This window comes from Gossypium arboreum, chromosome 7, assembly GCF_025698485.1.
Source record: "Gossypium arboreum isolate Shixiya-1 chromosome 7, ASM2569848v2, whole genome shotgun sequence".
NCBI classification, from domain to species: Eukaryota; Viridiplantae; Streptophyta; class Magnoliopsida; order Malvales; family Malvaceae; genus Gossypium; species Gossypium arboreum.
In genome coordinates this window covers 52,003,983-52,020,651 of record NC_069076.1, presented here as the reverse complement: position 1 = coordinate 52,020,651, position 16,669 = coordinate 52,003,983, and the positions used below count along the sequence as shown (strand labels likewise).

Below are 16,669 nucleotides of genomic sequence, written 5' to 3'. Positions count from 1 at the left end.
TAGTATAGTAGTGCAAAGTTGGATAGAGTATTATAGTCCAAAACAATTAATTTCGCCACAAGAAAATAAAAGCTTTTCTCAAAAAGGACAGTAATAATAATAAAAGTATTCAAACTCTAACGCCCCTCTCCCAGCAAAACAAACAAAAGCGATGAAAGTGATAATAATGAGGTGCGTCATAAATAATAAAAAAGCAGGTGCTTTTTGTGCTATTACCGGACCACGTGTTAGGAAATTAATGAACCTGATTAGGTGCAGAACCATACCTCTGGGTGATCTCAGCTGCAGCTGATTGTTAATGCTACGTGTCCATTCCATGCCGACGCGGCCATCCAAGTCACGACAAGGTCGTAGTTTCTGGCGATAAAGTCCAATTGACCCACGTTGACTTCTCCATATTCTATTTTTATTCTACTTTAGTTATTGGTAGGTATGAACAAAATTTAATTTGATTAAAAAAGAAATTAATTTTAAAAAATAAAAAATATTAACTTTTAAATTATTCAAATCAACTCGAGTAAATAATTGAAGTAAAATTTTGTAATTCTAACTCAAAATAATTTAACTAAAAATTGATGTAAATACTTTTTGTTCTTATCAATTTTAAAATGAACAAATTAATCTCTCAATAAAAATTATAAAAATTCCAAATATTTATAAAATTTTCAAATTTTACATTTTAAAAAATTCTAAAAATTTAAATTCAAGTAACATACTAAAATATCTTTTTTTTATTATTCTACTGTAAATTTTTTAAATATATATAATTTTAAATTTACATGATAACAAAAATTAATTATACTGTAATAATATTTTAATTTGAAATATTTAATTTTTAATTTAATTCAAAAATTTCACTTTATTCAATTTGACTTTAAATTTCATTTCACTTTATTCAACTTAACACTTACTCCTAACACCCCCAGCTCAAATCAAACATTTTCTTGTATTCACACTTTAAATATAGATCCTAAAAGCTCAAAGAAAAGTAGAAGTAACGGAAAAAAAGCTTTTCTATCAGAATGAAGCTTCTAAGCAATAACAGGATTTTGACTAAAGTAAGGTCTGAAACAAATATAAGATACACCAATGGCTCCTAACCCCTCAACATAACCTTGTCATGGTTTAAACAAAAACTTGTGCTTGCTAAAGCCAGCCAGCCTCAATAATCAATCACAAAAGCAAAAGCAAAAGCCTGGAGTTGTATGCTTTGTATACCCCTAGCCTACCCAAACTATCTACAGTTAGCCTAACATGTATTTACTGAAATGGGCGATCCCCTCAACAGAAGAACATTGTACTTGCCACATTCTTTTTCAGCCTCGGAAGGTCTGGCACAAGGATACTTCCTGTGGATGTTACGTTTCCTGAAGATGTTTCTGAATGTTCATCCAGCTTCAAAAATTGGCCCATCTGATATGCCGCAAGGTGAGCGTAACAAATAGGAGCCACTGGATATGAAATACAACCCAGGTTTATGAAATATTAATGAGACTGATACAAATGACTTGCTAAACATGAACAGGGTGTAGGATAAGGGGAAAATTACCTATTGAGACTGCTGCCGTGCTCCTTTGGTATCTGCATTTGGCAAAATGTAATTGATTAAAAACGCCTGCTACTTCCTACGATGTTAGAGATGGCAGATGGAGCTTATTCACAACTTACACATAGGAAAGACAGTGGATAAGATTCTGCAGGTCATTAGGAGAGAAACCTATCTCATCAAGCAAGACATGATAATGAGCTGGCCTAGATGTTCCCTGTTAGATTTGAAACAATGCAACGGAGGATCTTATTCACATGTATGCATATATTATTCAGAAGCAAAAACCAACACGGCTGCTACATAATGTCTCAAGATTGAACAGAGAATTTTGATAGTAACAGTAAATCACTTACAATCATCCCTGCATGAGCACACATGTAGAAATCATAGTTTCTCGGATGCACTATTTTTGTGTCCACTATTGTCCCTGCAGAGGAAAGCGAGAGAGTGAACCAACAAAGTAATAAACTAGAGGAAAATGAAATATCAGAAGCAAACCTGGTGGAACATTTTCAGGGGCATTAGCTTGGAATAATTTTGTATGATGATTCTTCTGAGCAACAACTACTGTGAACTTGGGAACATCAGACTCGCCCAGAAACTGATATGACTGCGTAAAGGATGTTTAACTATCTAAGAATTGACTATTATCAAGAGAATATGAGGCCCTCAACTAACCCTTCGCAGGATCTTGTAACACAATTAATATGCTGCCCCATAGCCCTTACTCAGGGAGATGATGGTTATATTGAGATGAAAAAGATAAACCGTAGTCCGGAATGTACCTTGATGATTTGCTCCAGCTCAATGTTTAATACTTGGTTAAACTGTGATTCACTTACTCCATCCCTAAGAAAATCGTCAAAACTAATTATTTAAGTGATGAATTAAATTGTTCAACCAACCATTCGTAAAGAGAGTATGATTGGTTCATACAAGAAAACAGAAATAATTACTTCCATTTTTTCTTTCACATCTTAAAAAGCAAATTGCTGACCACTGAACAAGCTCAGAAAACCAGTGAGGGGAAATATTTAAATTCCAACCAACTCCTATTAGAGCCATAATGTAATAAAATATACAGAAATCCAAAAACACAAGTGTACATACCTGAAGACGATAATTTGTTTTGGTTTGCGATTACCACTCGTTTTATAGAAATCAACAAGCAGTTCCCTTGCAACACAAAAAACATACTCAAATTTTCATATGAATAAATCTCAAATCATATCCAGCATTTTAATTTTACAGCACCAAAAGAGCCAAGGTTACAAGCAATCTTGTTGGTATCAACTCAACATATCATAATAGAAGTTATGCACGTGTCAGTGGCACATCAAACAACATAACAAATGAAAAATGCATTTTAATGCATTGTAAGACTACCCATTCTGGCATTCAAAATTAAATAAAAGTACATAAGAAATAACTTCAGATATGGGGCAAAAAATGTTGATTTCACTGACTGAAATATTCTTCTGGATCTTGTTTGGGACAGAACAAGAACAGAAGTCTTTGAAATCATGTGAAAAACAATATTATAATATTATACCATGAAATTATACTTAAATAATCAATTTCAAAGCCCTTAAAGGAAACAGAGCAATCAGCACACATGGAGTTCTGGATATAGTTTTATTAAACTACCTGATAATACCATCATCAACCTTTCCATCTGGTGATGGCTTATATAAAGCTTCAATCATCTCCATCTTTGGAGATTGTGTTCTCACAGATGCTCTGTACCTTGAAATCAAAGGCCAATGAAGCGAACCAACAACCTGATATATACAGTAGGTTTAAACAGTTGGATGTATCCTCACAAAATTAGGGGAATCATTATAATGCGTTCAAAAATTCAGAAATTACTGCAGCTATTGATGGGACATCTGATCGACCAGGGGACCCATGAGAGACATCCATTCCCAAAATCAATGTAGGAGTATCCTTCAGCAATGGGAGGATTGAAGGTTTCTCTATTTCCAATAAAGAGTTGATTCCTCCAAGCTATACAGAAGAAAGACAAGGTAATATCATAGTACATCTGAGGTGTAGATCAACAAAAAAGTTAAAAACAATTCTTTTTTTTTTTTTTTCAGGGAAAATGCATTGCTTTAAGATTTTACCTTTGAATTGATTTTAAGGAGGACATTTGTGAGGTATTGGTCATTAATTTTTCCAGGGCTAATGCATTGTGTGGCAATTCCCATATCGCAAAGACATTTTTTCTTCCAAGGTCCTTGACAGAGCATGGAAAATGTCAGTTGACTAACCAAATAAGAAAAGAAATCAACAGGAAAAGCCATACCATATATATCAGAGTTTTTTCTCACTGGCAAGACACATAGAATGAACTCAGGGGGGCCAGGAAGCTTTGCTATAATCTGATCAAACATTGCTTCCACTCTAGCGGCAGGGCCAGCTTTAGCAGCTTGATGTCGTTCCTCCTCAATCAATGTGTGTGGACGTTCCATTTCCTTCATGTATGAATACATTTGTATAAGAAGACAGTTATACTAATAAGTCATATAGCACCATGACAGCCAAAATGTGGAATAACCTACAATGCCCTTGTTTCTTGCACAACTGATTAAATCCCTTGAAATTTGACTGAGATCACAGCGAGCAGAGAAGTTGACAGCAATCCAACGTTCAATTTTCTTTGGATCCAGAAATCTCTGCAAAGGGATGGAATGAATATATATGTGAAAATAAACTGTTGTATCAAATGCTATAAGATGGAAACTAGATAAGAGACAAACTCTGAAGCAAAGAGCTGCAATCAATTAAGATTGGGACCAACACAGTATAATATAACATAAAAGATTGGGATGAACAGAAACCCTCTATGACCACTACCTTGTTGTTATAGTTCCATCTACCATTTCGAGGGATGCAATCCTCATGATTCCCAACCTTCAACTGTTAATGACAATAGAGATGTGTTACGATGAACCCACTAAACAGTTAAATTGAGGTAAAGCTCTCTAGCTCTCTCTTTCTCTTGACAAAGAGGCAACAACACATACCCTTGGAGTCTCCAGGATCCGACCCTCAACTTCTGTCAATTGCCTACCTATTGAAATTTCACATGCAGAAAGTACAAGGTTCTCATTGAATTTGTTGTTTTTCAAAGCCTGCCAGGTTAAAGAAGCAAAAAATTCTAGTAGTCAAGACAAAATAACAAATATGGTTATAGCCATAAGGACAAAGAAACATACATCAGTCAGAATTTGAATTCTTTCCCGAGGCTTTTGCCTGGATCTTTCAACCAGGGTTGCCCTTTGATTTGTAGTTAACGCTTTTGTGTACCGTTGAAGTGAAACAAGTGAACAGAGCTAGAACACCATAAAATTAAATGTTAGGATAGACATGTCTGATAACAATGTATTGTGTAATGAACGCTATGCTTATGAAGAATAAAAAAATTGACTGACCTCTAGGGGTAAATAGTTAGGACGTTTTGGTTTACCAACATCAAGGCATGGCATGTCTGCAGAATATGTGAGTTCAATTCCACAGTGTTTGGTGAAATACTCATACACTGTGATCTCAACAGTCCGGACTTCACCACAACCACCATTTTTAACTTTCATTGGGAAGCTAGAAGAAATTAGAGACAAATACAACCAGAATTAAAATTCTTTCTGGAGAAAGAACTCAAATAGAAGTTATAAAAGGAAAAATCCCCAGCAAATGAGCACATACTATAGCTCACAACAGGGCTTCTCACTTAGACCAGTGATTTTGAATTCCATGTTACTGTGTATTGTTTTAATCCTCATATTCTTCAACATTCGTCTGGCCTGTAGAATTTATAAGTTTAGTTTTCAGGACATAAAGTAATTAAGATTTTTGGTTTTTGAGTTCCTTACTTTCAGCCAGAAACGTTCATCATTTAGATTCAGGTTCTGTTTTAGAAACTCAAATACTGGTCCAGGCCTTAAAATCATTGTTGTAGATACATCTGCAACAAAGGTTTAAAGAGAAAACATGATGAAAAGAATAAAAAAGTTTTAGGATCAAAGTTATGATAGAATGAATAAAAATATACCCATATTCAAAGACAAGCCCCCCTGAGTGGGACGAAAACTGGAATGGAAGCCCCGCAGACCCAATACCCCTCCTCCCAAATCGACATAATTCCTTGAATCATCTTGAAAGAAAGATTGTCTCACCAAAAGGCAACCTCTAGAAAACCAACACTGTCACTAAAATAAGACAGGACAAGCAGTACATACAGATATCCAGGGGGACACATATGGTTCTGTGAAAATGGTTAAGTCTTGAACCAAAAAAGAATAAGAAAATTAAATACCGTTCAGCAGCTTGCTGCCTTAGAATGATGTCAAGTACTCTCAAAGCATCCTGAGTGCTATTATCTGACTGAACTCCTTTGAGGGCAAGAGATATTGACTTCAAGGGTATCTTAGCAGAATAGCTTAGTTCTACTTTGTAAGTCTTTGACTGGAAAGAACGCTTTGTCCTCTTGCCAGTCTCAGCAGGGCCTCCATCAGCAACAGGACTCCTGGTTTCACAACCAGACAGTGAGCTATTGTGACAAAAAAGTTATAACATCTAGATTCTAACATATACAAAATCTAAATCCAGCAAGGAGAAAAAGAATATACCATTTCGTAAATGAGTCTTCTAGCACTATTGTAAATTCAAACTTGTTCTGTGGCAAAGGACCCACTGTATACAAACTCTTTTCACCATCATAGGCAAATCTTTTTCCAGCAAGTTCCGAAGAGTATGTTTGGTAAAGTTTATCAACAAGTTTTCTCCCAATCCGCTTGCTTTCAACAACTCTACTATCTTCTGACGAAACTGTAACCTGCAAATCATATTTTGGTAAATATTCATCCTTAAAGTGAACTTCCAGGAAGAAACAGAATGGAGACAAAATAACCTACAGTATACTGGTAAAATACAGCATCTGGGGCATTGACAGAAACTTTGAAGTGATTGGCAAGCAGGGATATCTTTCGTCCACTTGTCCCAACTTCACTCCTACTGACAATAGAATACTTGGGAGGCTTCAAGCTCTCTAGCTTCACATTGGATGGTATTGTTGGCAGTGGTAGGGGCAGAGATGGTAATTCCAGTGCTTCTTCAGTACTTGCTTTCTCCATCTTGAAATCAATCAGTAAGGACATTAGTACTAGATTGATAGCATTAGTTTCACCACTAATTGCAAGTAAACTGTACATGTAAACAACTAAAATGTACAAGACTACACAAATCTCATGGAATTGTGAAATAACAGAATCTCCACAAGAGCAAAATCTTATAAGATAAACATTTCCATTGATTAGATGAATAGCTTCAAACATTTTAATTGTCAAAGAAGAAATCCACAACAAAAAAATTTCTCCTTCAGTGAAAAACAAATAGGAAAATTAAAGACAAAAAACAGCAATAAAATAGAATAAAATAAATGAAAAACACAGCATATGAGTTACTAGTTGTCCAAGATTACAAGTTATCAGAACCAGCATATAAGATTAGATACAGGTGATGACCAACATAAAATCTTACAAAAAAATTTCCAAGGAGAAGGCTATTAAATTTTGGAAATTATTTCGAAAAAGAATCTTATATTGTTAATACAAAGCAAAGATAAACTTGAAAGGATGGGGAGATAAAATTCCAAACAGGCAACTTACATAACTATCCTTAGAGAGCAAAAATTCAAATGCTAAAGTTGTAGCAGAAAATTATACAATTTTCTTTTTGACATTAAATAGCTCCACTCTATACTACTTATGTGTGAGTGTCAAATATGGGTATGAGTACAACATGGCATGCTTGATTTCTTCTAAGTTTTTCATTTATTTGGAGAGCAGTTAGAAGGTCGTATCCCATACCCATGACCAGAAACGGGTACTTCAAGAAAAATCTAAGCAACATAGGCTCGACTTTAAAAATAAAACGCGATAATATTTTTCCGAATAAAAAAAAAAAAAAAAGCCAGTACTCGAAATCAGTTGCTCTGGACTCTAACAGTGGAGGACATGCACTAAGGGGTGAAAACAAAATTAAAGAAACCAAGAGCAGAGAAATACTGCTTATTTTATGCAATTACAACAAATAAAAAGCTTCTCTCAATGAAATATTTTTCCTGGTTAGGGTTGTTTAGCACGGATTAACAAAATAAATCAAAATCTTAAGAAACGGAAATAATAATTTAGAATAAAAAGTCAAAATCGCTTTGACGATTACGTAAATCAATAGTTCAAACCGCACTCAAAGGTAGGGCATTTCCCATTTTTATAGGAACTTCTGTACCAGAAACAATGGTATCTCCAATTATAGCCCCTCTGGGATGTAAAATATATCTCTTCTCACCATCCCCATAGTGTATGAGACAAATGTATGTATTTCGATTAGGGTCGTATTCTATGGTTACGATTCTACCATATATGTCTTTTTCATTTCGTCGAAAATCAATTTTACGGTATAGACGCTTATGACCTCCCCCTCTATGCCTTGCGGTAATGATTCCTCTGGTATTACGATTTAACATTGCGAAAATCAAACGGCATTCTCAAAAGAAATTGCTTCCGAAAGGAGTTAAAGTTTGAACATCAAATAGAATTCAAAATACAAAAAAAAATATATATATATATATCAAAACAGGTTTTCGTTGACTCCTCGAAATAAGCAAAAAAAAAAAACAGAGTAAGAGACCGATAGTAGAGTCCAGCACGAGACAAGTTTCAAAAATTTTCTTTTCCTCGAATACAATGTCTCAGATTAACAAACAACGTGAAATTTTAGTAAGAAAAAATGTCTGAGATTAGCCAAGAAAACAGAAACAAAACAGAAAAACACAAAAGCTTACAGAGGAGAACATAGGTAGAACTTAAAGCAAAATAGGAATTGTAATGGAAACCAAAAAAAAAAACACATACAAAAACAAAATATCAGAGTATTAGACAACAATGCAGTTCAAAATTCAGCAGAAAAGAAAAGAAAGTTCAAAAGAAGAAAACATAAACCACAAAATATGGTAGCAAGCAAACAAGCAAGAAAAAGAGAAGACTTGGGACGATGATAACATTCAAGGATGAACCAAAAGAAAAGAGCATGGAAAATCATACCCGCAAAGTAAAAACAGAAGAAGAAGGCAGGATTACTGAAGAGTCGGGTCTTTGGCACCAAAAGTAAAAGAGAGCGACAATGTAGGGTGTAAGGGAAAAAAATTAAAATAGTAATTTTCCTGCTTCTTAATTCTTATAGGAGCGGCAATAAAAAGATGGGTTCTTTTAGCATATATATGATGTTAAAACACTTTAGGTTTAAATATTTGGAATATCTCCACCGTTGATATTTAACAAAACTTGTTTTGACTGCTTAGATCTTTTCCGTGGAGTAAACGAAGGGCGGCTATTCCGGTCTAGAACAATCTCTGTTGAACCCTTATAGCTAAAAAGATCAGATCGTTGATATTGATTGGTTAGAAAAGGTTTAACGATGAACAAAAATTAACGGCTCAGATCCCTTGGTTTCTGCTGCATTTGGAATGTGTTTGGACACTGTAAAAGTAATTGGATTTAAACTCTATAGATATTTTATCCCTTAAAATATATTATAATTATCCTGTAACTCTAGTTTTAATAGAGTATTTCATTGTGTATCAAAGTTTTTTTATATGTTTCATGAATCAAGTCAGTTTCAGTGAATTAAATTAGTTTCATGCGATTAGTTAACCTTCACGGGACAATTTGTGTGTATTTGTTATGAGTTTTAGTCCATCAATTCTTGACAAAAACATATAGTAATTATGTTATCTTAGAATTCAATAGAAGTATTGGAAAAGTTCTGTCTTAGGAGCATATTGTATTTTGGACTTCTACTAAAAAAAGAGGTAAATTAACCCTTATACATTTTAAAACATACAAATTAGTCCATCTGTTAAGTTCTATATATTAAATGATCATGTGGCACGTAAATTTAAATGATTAATTATTAATTTGATCGCTAATTTTTAAAATTTTTACAATAATTCTAAAATTTAAAAGAAAGCTTAAAAATAAATATAAATTATTAAAATATATTTAAATCCTGCTTAGTAAAACATTTATAAATTGCAATATTAATAATAAATATTTATATTTTATATTATAAAACATCTATTACTATCTATTTATAAATTTACATAAAAATAGTTATAAATCGCAATATATATTTATTATTAAAATATTAATATAAAATTTTTCAATAAAATATTAAGAATATTACTTTAAATATAAAATTGTTATTAATGTTAAATTTTATAATTAAAAATTTTAATATTAAAATAACTTCATTAAAATAATAAATTGTATTATTTATATTAATAATTTATTATATAATTGAGTATAAATATGTATGTTTAATAATATTAAAAAATATAATTTTAATATTTTAAATTTAAAATATACTATTAATATAATAATACTTGGCTCCATCCAAGTTTTTTTTATTAAAATCAAGTTATTAAGAAATTATTTTTAGAAATGATTTATACTTTTTAAAACGAGAAGTAATTTTCTAAAAAATAGGCTTAATTTTTTTTTGATCAAATTATTTCCACAAAATAAATATAGGAAAATGCAAAACAAAATTCGTAAGTTATTTTCTTGAAACAAACATGCCTTAAGTATTATTGGAGTAGGACCCAAAAAAACTCGAATTCCATGAGATTTTATTCATCCCAGTTCAATGGAGATGAAATCTTCAGGCGGGTCAATTTGGATTTTTCTTAATAAGTTTTTTAGTATTGGGGTTTAAGTTTAGGTGAAATTCGTCCTGCCTGTCTCGTTATATTTACTTAAACATATTTATATTAATTTTATAATTAGTTCTTAAATACTTTTAATTATAATTTCTTGATTTTATACTAATCTATAACATATATTTTAATTTTCTGAACATTTATATATTTCTTTTATAAGATTTTATAATATATTTGATTTAATTTGTAAAAAAATATTATATTGTAAATCTCTACTTTAGTCTTTTATAAAATAAAATAAAAATTTATAAGTGATAGAATTTGAACACGAGCTACTTATATAAAAACAAAACATTAATTTGACTACTAAACTAAATATTTATTTTATTATAATATTTACATTTTAATTGTATTATGTATATTTTATTGTCTCATTAATTTTGTATATATATATTGATAAAGTTGTTGATTGAGTTAGTGTTACAAGCCAGTTAAACACTAACTCAATATTGATTATAACATGTAAATAATTTTACCTTGTTTTGTATTCTCAATATGATGTATTTACATGTTTGAATTTAATTTTACTCACAATTTAATATTTTTATTTTAATATTACATATATTTCATATGTTATTGTTAATTAGTTAATCATGTATTTCATTATTTAATATATGTTAGTTTTAAACATACTTCTATATTTTAAATACATAATTCTCACGTGTGCGTGATAGAATTCTTAATATCATTTAAAATTTCAACACGAGCTAAGCAAAATAAAATAAATCTTTTAAGAGTTGGGATGAAAATATTATATAAAATTCAAATAAGGGTAGGTATGAGTATCAAATAAGGTACACAGATCCATGTTGCGGTATGTATCGCAATCTTGTTTTTCTATTTAATTTTTCTATTTTTTAGTTTTATCTACTAAACAAAATTTAAATAATTTAAGTAAAATTAAATTATTTTTAACCAATTCAAATTTTAAAATAAATTATTATTTTATAAAATATTTGACCAATTCATATTTTATTTTTAAATATAATATATTTACACAAAATATAATTTTAAAATTAAAAAATAACTATTGATTGAATATTAGTTCAATTGGTATCGAGATTATTATCGATATAAAATGACGTAGGTTTAAATACACTGAAATGCCTATAACTTGAAATTAATGTTAATTTTTTAAAAAACTCAGAATTAAAATTGGTAAAACCATTAATTGGTTCTAATAATTGAAAATTAAATAATTCATAAATTAAAAAGAAATCAAAATATTATAATTTGATATTTTTCAATTTTAAATTAAAAATTAAATACTTATTAATTTAAAATTTAGTATGATGGTAAAATATTATATAAAAATTTATTCATTAAAATAAAAATGTAAACCAATCATTTTTGCTATTTTTAAATTTTAAATTTTGAAATAAGATAAAATATATCATTTGTGAAATCTAAATCTCTATATATTGATATTTTAGAATATTTTAGAAATAAAAACTTTTTCTTTTAATTTTTGTTTAAAATGTTAAATTTTTGTCTATTATATTAGCTCGATTGATTAAACCAAAATCGCCAAGAGGGGTGTGAATTGACTTTTAAAAATTTAGGAAAGCTAGATGGAAAAGATAGAGCAATGAACACAATAATTTAGAGTGGTTCGCCCCCAATTGCCTACTTTACTACCTTAGTTTTCCATAGTTAAGGATTTTCTCAAATTCACTAATTTGTTCAACATTTGAAAACAATGTTTAACCTTACAACTTCCTTAAGATTTCTACCTAAATCTTAAAATACAAACCCTCTCAAAGAATTACAAAGAAGCAAACAAATAAATAATCCTTACAAGATCAGAATGTTTGCCAATTAAGCAGAAATAGACAAGAATACGCTTGAGTTCAAGAAAAAAATAATAAAAGCTCACAAGCGTGTACAAAAAAATTATGGAAGTATTGAGCATAAAGGTTATTTGATTGATGATTTTTGCTTGAATATGTTTTTTTGTTGTTGTAGGATCTCTAGAAGCTGATATTTATACCTCCTAATTGATTTCCAACCATTGGGTTTGTTGTGGTAATTAATAGAGTCAGTGGGGATGTGAAAACCAAAGCATTTAATACGTCTGCAACAATGAGTATCGATACCAAATAAAAAGGTATCGATATTTTTTTTGTAATAAATGCTAAATTCAGTGACTGTTGGAGCTAAAATATCAATATCAGGAAGATTTTATTGATACCACATAAAAAGTATAGATACCAGATCAATACTTGACTAAATTTGTGAAATTTAGAATGTTAATTTAGTATCGTTTATTTCAATGGGTATCAATATTTTGAAGAAATCGATGCTTGGCCAAAAAAGTATCGATACTTTTTGGCCTGGAGCAATTCTGACTTGTTTAACAAACAGTTTGCCTAGTTGAAAAAATCCATACTTAGTTAAAATCATTTTAACTTGATTTTGAGGTTGATTCATAAACTTTCTTCTTCCCCTTTTTTGTTATATCAAAAAAGACAAATAAGCTTGAGGAGAAAAAGATGGTTAGTTCAAAAATATAGGAACATGAAGAAATATAGAACTAACATAAAAATAACCAAAGTATCTTATAATACTTAATAAAAAAAATAAGGTGCAAAAAGAAGTCATAAACATAGGAAATGAATCAAAAGTAATAGTGCAAATGTGATTAATAATGATATGAAAATACAAACTTAAAAATCTACTCTAAGCATCATCATGGGGAGAAAAAAGAGGAGTAGATGGAAAATGAGCGAGGAAAGATGCCATTTGCATCTCTAACGTCGATAACCTAGAGTTAACCTCATCCCTATGATATTGAACCTCATCTCTAAATTCTCGAGCATCATTACTCAAAGAATGGATAGAGTCGAGGATGACACCATTAATCTCGGACAAAGGTTGAGCAGCTGGAAAGGACGAAACTAAAGGAGGAGTATGTTTGGGTGAAAGAACACGCTAGGGTGTCGAAATGTCTTCACAAGCGCCTTCGACGCCTTCATCTTCATTTTCCACCGGGTGATCTCTCTTAACCCATGCATTGGAAGTGGTATCAAAATGATATCTCGCATGATGAAGTGTCTCATAACTAATAGGTTGGTTAGAAATAACGGGGGTGTCTCCATGAGTGCTAATGCCTAACCTCCTAAAGAGATATGACAAATAAGTGCCATAAGGAAGGGTGATATTTGTACTCATTCCCCTCCCGATAACCTTAGTTATGTCATTAAACATGATGAAGGCTAGGTCGGGATGCCTATTGGAAAGAATCGAGCCACCAATAATCGGTGTTTGAAGTTTAGCATATTTCTTAATGGGGGGAAGGTTCCAAGTTATGATCAAATGGAGGACACAATAATGAAGGTTAAGTTTGGAGGCTGATCTGGATTGAATAAAAAGAACGGGATTGGAATGTCATTTTTCATCGAAGTTACCTTCGGGAGGCAAATGAAGATAATTGTCAAACTCTGCTAAGGGAAGATGTATAGGGGTGTTTAATAAAAATAAAGTGATGGCTATGACAATGTCGCTGGACTCATCGTGTTCGAGTTTAGCATTAGAGAAAAATGATCAAACAAGATTATAGTAAGTCGGTGATGAAATTTTAAGAAAATCCATCCAACACCAATTTTGTAAAATAAAAAGATATATAAAATTAATACCCTCTAACATGGCTATATCAACTTTCCTAGACTCCCAAACTCTTTTAGATGTAAAGTTTTTATCAAAATGTTCATGAAAAGCATCGATAGGAAAGCATCCGTTAAAGGATGATCAAGGACCACTAGGTTGATGAAACGATGATACATCGGTTCTTGGCCTTTTCTTAAAAGCCATAACTAGATAATTAAATATTGAAGTTCGACTAAAACAAAAAAAAATCATTTGGAAATTTTGTCAAACACTTGGTGTGTAAGAGTTTTAGGAAAAAATTTAAGAAAAAGTCTAGGAATAAGAACCCTCTGTAACACCCTTAACCCGTATCCGTCGCTGGAATAGGGTTTGATGTATTACTGATCAATACGCATCATTTAACATACATAACTCATACATTTATGCATTCATATACAAATACCATTCAACACAATCATATTATCCCTCATAAGGATTTACGAGTCCTTAAACATGCTTTAGAAATGATTCGGGACTAAACTGATAACATAAGAAAATTTTGGAAACTTAGAGATATTTCAACATTTTAGGGGTCACACGCCCGTGTGAACAGGCCGTATGGAGACAGGACATACATACTGACTTGCATTACACGACCGAAGACATGACCATGTGCCAGGCCTTGTGAAAACTGGAGAGTATACTGACTTATGAAACATGGCCAAATCACATGCCCGTGTGCTAGACCGTGTGCTAATTAGGGGACATACTGACTTGTACCATACGACTAGTCACACGCCCGTTTACGAGACCGTGTGGAGCATACTGACTTCAATTCAATTTCAACATTAGGGGACACACGGCCGTTAACATGACTATGTGTCACACATGGCTGAGACACATACCCGTGTCTCTACTCGTGTGGACAAAAATAGGCTATTTGCAAAGTCATTATGCCACCCTGTTTTCACATGTAAACATAAGCATAAATGGTAATGTTTTTACAACACAATAGGCATCCATTTCATAACATTTCATACACATTTAATGCCAATTCCACATAATGTTCAATTGCTTAACTAATATCATACATTTTCCATCCATAAGTTTACCTTATAACAAACATATTTGCACATCTCCATTTCATCAACTATTTGCCAAAACATACTAAATTATAACATTAAGTTTAGCCAAATCACATGGCTTAACTTATACATAAAAAGTACCAAACCATAATCTCAAGTAACCATAACTATCACTATTATAACTAGCCTATACATGCCATATTTACAATTATCCACAAGTTCAAAAGTACCAATCGACAATTGGATAGTGTGATGTGTAACTCTGACTTGTCCGAAACGAACAAGCTATCGAACCTCTATAAAACATGGAAAAAAGAAACAGAGTACGCTTTATAGCTTAGTAAGGCCGTATAATTCAGAACTAAACTTACCATAAATACCAAAATCAAGGCAAATAATCAAAGTGTATTTAATTCAATTACCAAATGCCTAAACACAAGCATTCATCACAAATTAGTCATTTAAATACATGAAATCATCCATTATCTCAATACATTGCATCATACCAAATTCATATATCAAGTACAACATTGGTAACATTTCATTTCCAATCATATAAACAATAATTCATTTGAATACAGTAACTCATCCGTATAAATAGAATTTATGCCCGTTGAACTTATTAGAATCTCGAGGGATACTCGAGTAATATACAATACATATAAATCAGTAATCCGTTAATTCCTTATCATTTACCACTCTTTCGAGTTATGAACAGTAAGCTCCTCCTGAGCTGATGGACAGTAAGCTCTGTTGAGCTGAAATGTTAAGCTCTAATAAGCTGAAATGGTAAGCTCTAGTGAGCTGAGAATAGTAAGTTCTTACAAGTTGATATATCGGTAAGCTCATACAAGCTGCGGTGAGTCCGCAACACATGCAGGATCTCAACCTAAATGGTAACCCTAGTGACATGTCACTCGTATCCTACGAATTCTTACAATTCAAATGGGGCTCGGTAACCATCAAACTATATTGATAAAGCATTAGTATTCCAAGTATATTAATTACTCAATTATACACATTCATTACAAATAAATAGAAGTATTTAAAAGTTTGATTCTAATTATACGAACTTACCTCGAGTTGCTCGAATGAAAACTATCGACTATTCGTCTACTTTTCTTTTTCCCTAATCTAATTCCGATCTCGGCTTATCTTGATCTATATATTATAAAATTTAGTATATTTAGTATTCAATCAATTCAATTTATCCCATAATTCATATTTTAGCATATTTACACATTTGCCCCTAAACTTTCACATATTTACAATTTAGTCCTTATCACATAAAATTGCAAATTTCATGCAATTTAGTACCACCCATGCAAAGCCAAATTTTAATGGAGTAGCAATCCATATATTTTATTTATTCATACTTTTACCCACCTAATTTTACAATTTCTCAATTTAACCCCTTTTTTATATTTTTGTCAAAAATCACTTTACAAAACCAGTTTAACTATAAAAAATTATCCAAAATCCATCATCAAATGTAAATTTACTCAAGAATTCAACAATGGAAACATGATAAATCTTTAAAAATTTTAAAATTTAAGGTTCGGGCCAGCTAGAATACGAAGCAACGATCTCAAAAACATAAAAATCATTAAAAACGGATAAGAAACCGTACCTTAATTTCTCAAAATAGCTTGGCCTAATGAAGAAAGT

At 31.5% G+C, this 16,669-nt stretch overlaps 1 protein-coding gene across 3 annotated transcripts; it reads right to left on the bottom strand.

Moving 5' to 3' along the window:
• Window positions 1–1,010: 1,010 nt before the first annotated feature.
• Window positions 1,011–8,948, bottom strand: LOC108461845 (protein argonaute 16). 3 transcript variants are annotated; one of them, XM_017761845.2, is made up of 23 exons: window positions 8,656–8,948; window positions 6,466–6,684; window positions 6,181–6,386; window positions 5,868–6,077; window positions 5,604–5,740; window positions 5,425–5,516; window positions 5,258–5,355; window positions 4,987–5,152; window positions 4,771–4,887; window positions 4,579–4,686; window positions 4,409–4,471; window positions 4,114–4,227; window positions 3,858–4,026; window positions 3,676–3,788; window positions 3,419–3,556; window positions 3,197–3,330; window positions 2,660–2,725; window positions 2,335–2,398; window positions 2,048–2,159; window positions 1,903–1,976; window positions 1,669–1,763; window positions 1,550–1,581; window positions 1,011–1,451 (listed from the first exon to the last, which is right to left on the bottom strand). In XM_017761845.2, the coding sequence occupies exons 2-23, from the start codon at window positions 6,682–6,684 to the stop codon at window positions 1,282–1,284; spliced, it is 2,697 nt and encodes an 898-aa protein (XP_017617334.1). In that variant the 5' UTR covers window positions 8,656–8,948; the 3' UTR covers window positions 1,011–1,281. The 3 variants fall into 3 exon arrangements, with proteins under 3 accessions (XP_017617334.1, XP_052886762.1, XP_052886763.1); XM_053030802.1 differs by lacking the exon at window positions 8,656–8,948 and adding an exon at window positions 7,775–8,637; XM_053030803.1 differs by lacking the exon at window positions 8,656–8,948 and adding an exon at window positions 7,841–8,637.
• Between the last annotated feature and the right edge of the window lie 7,721 nt (window positions 8,949–16,669).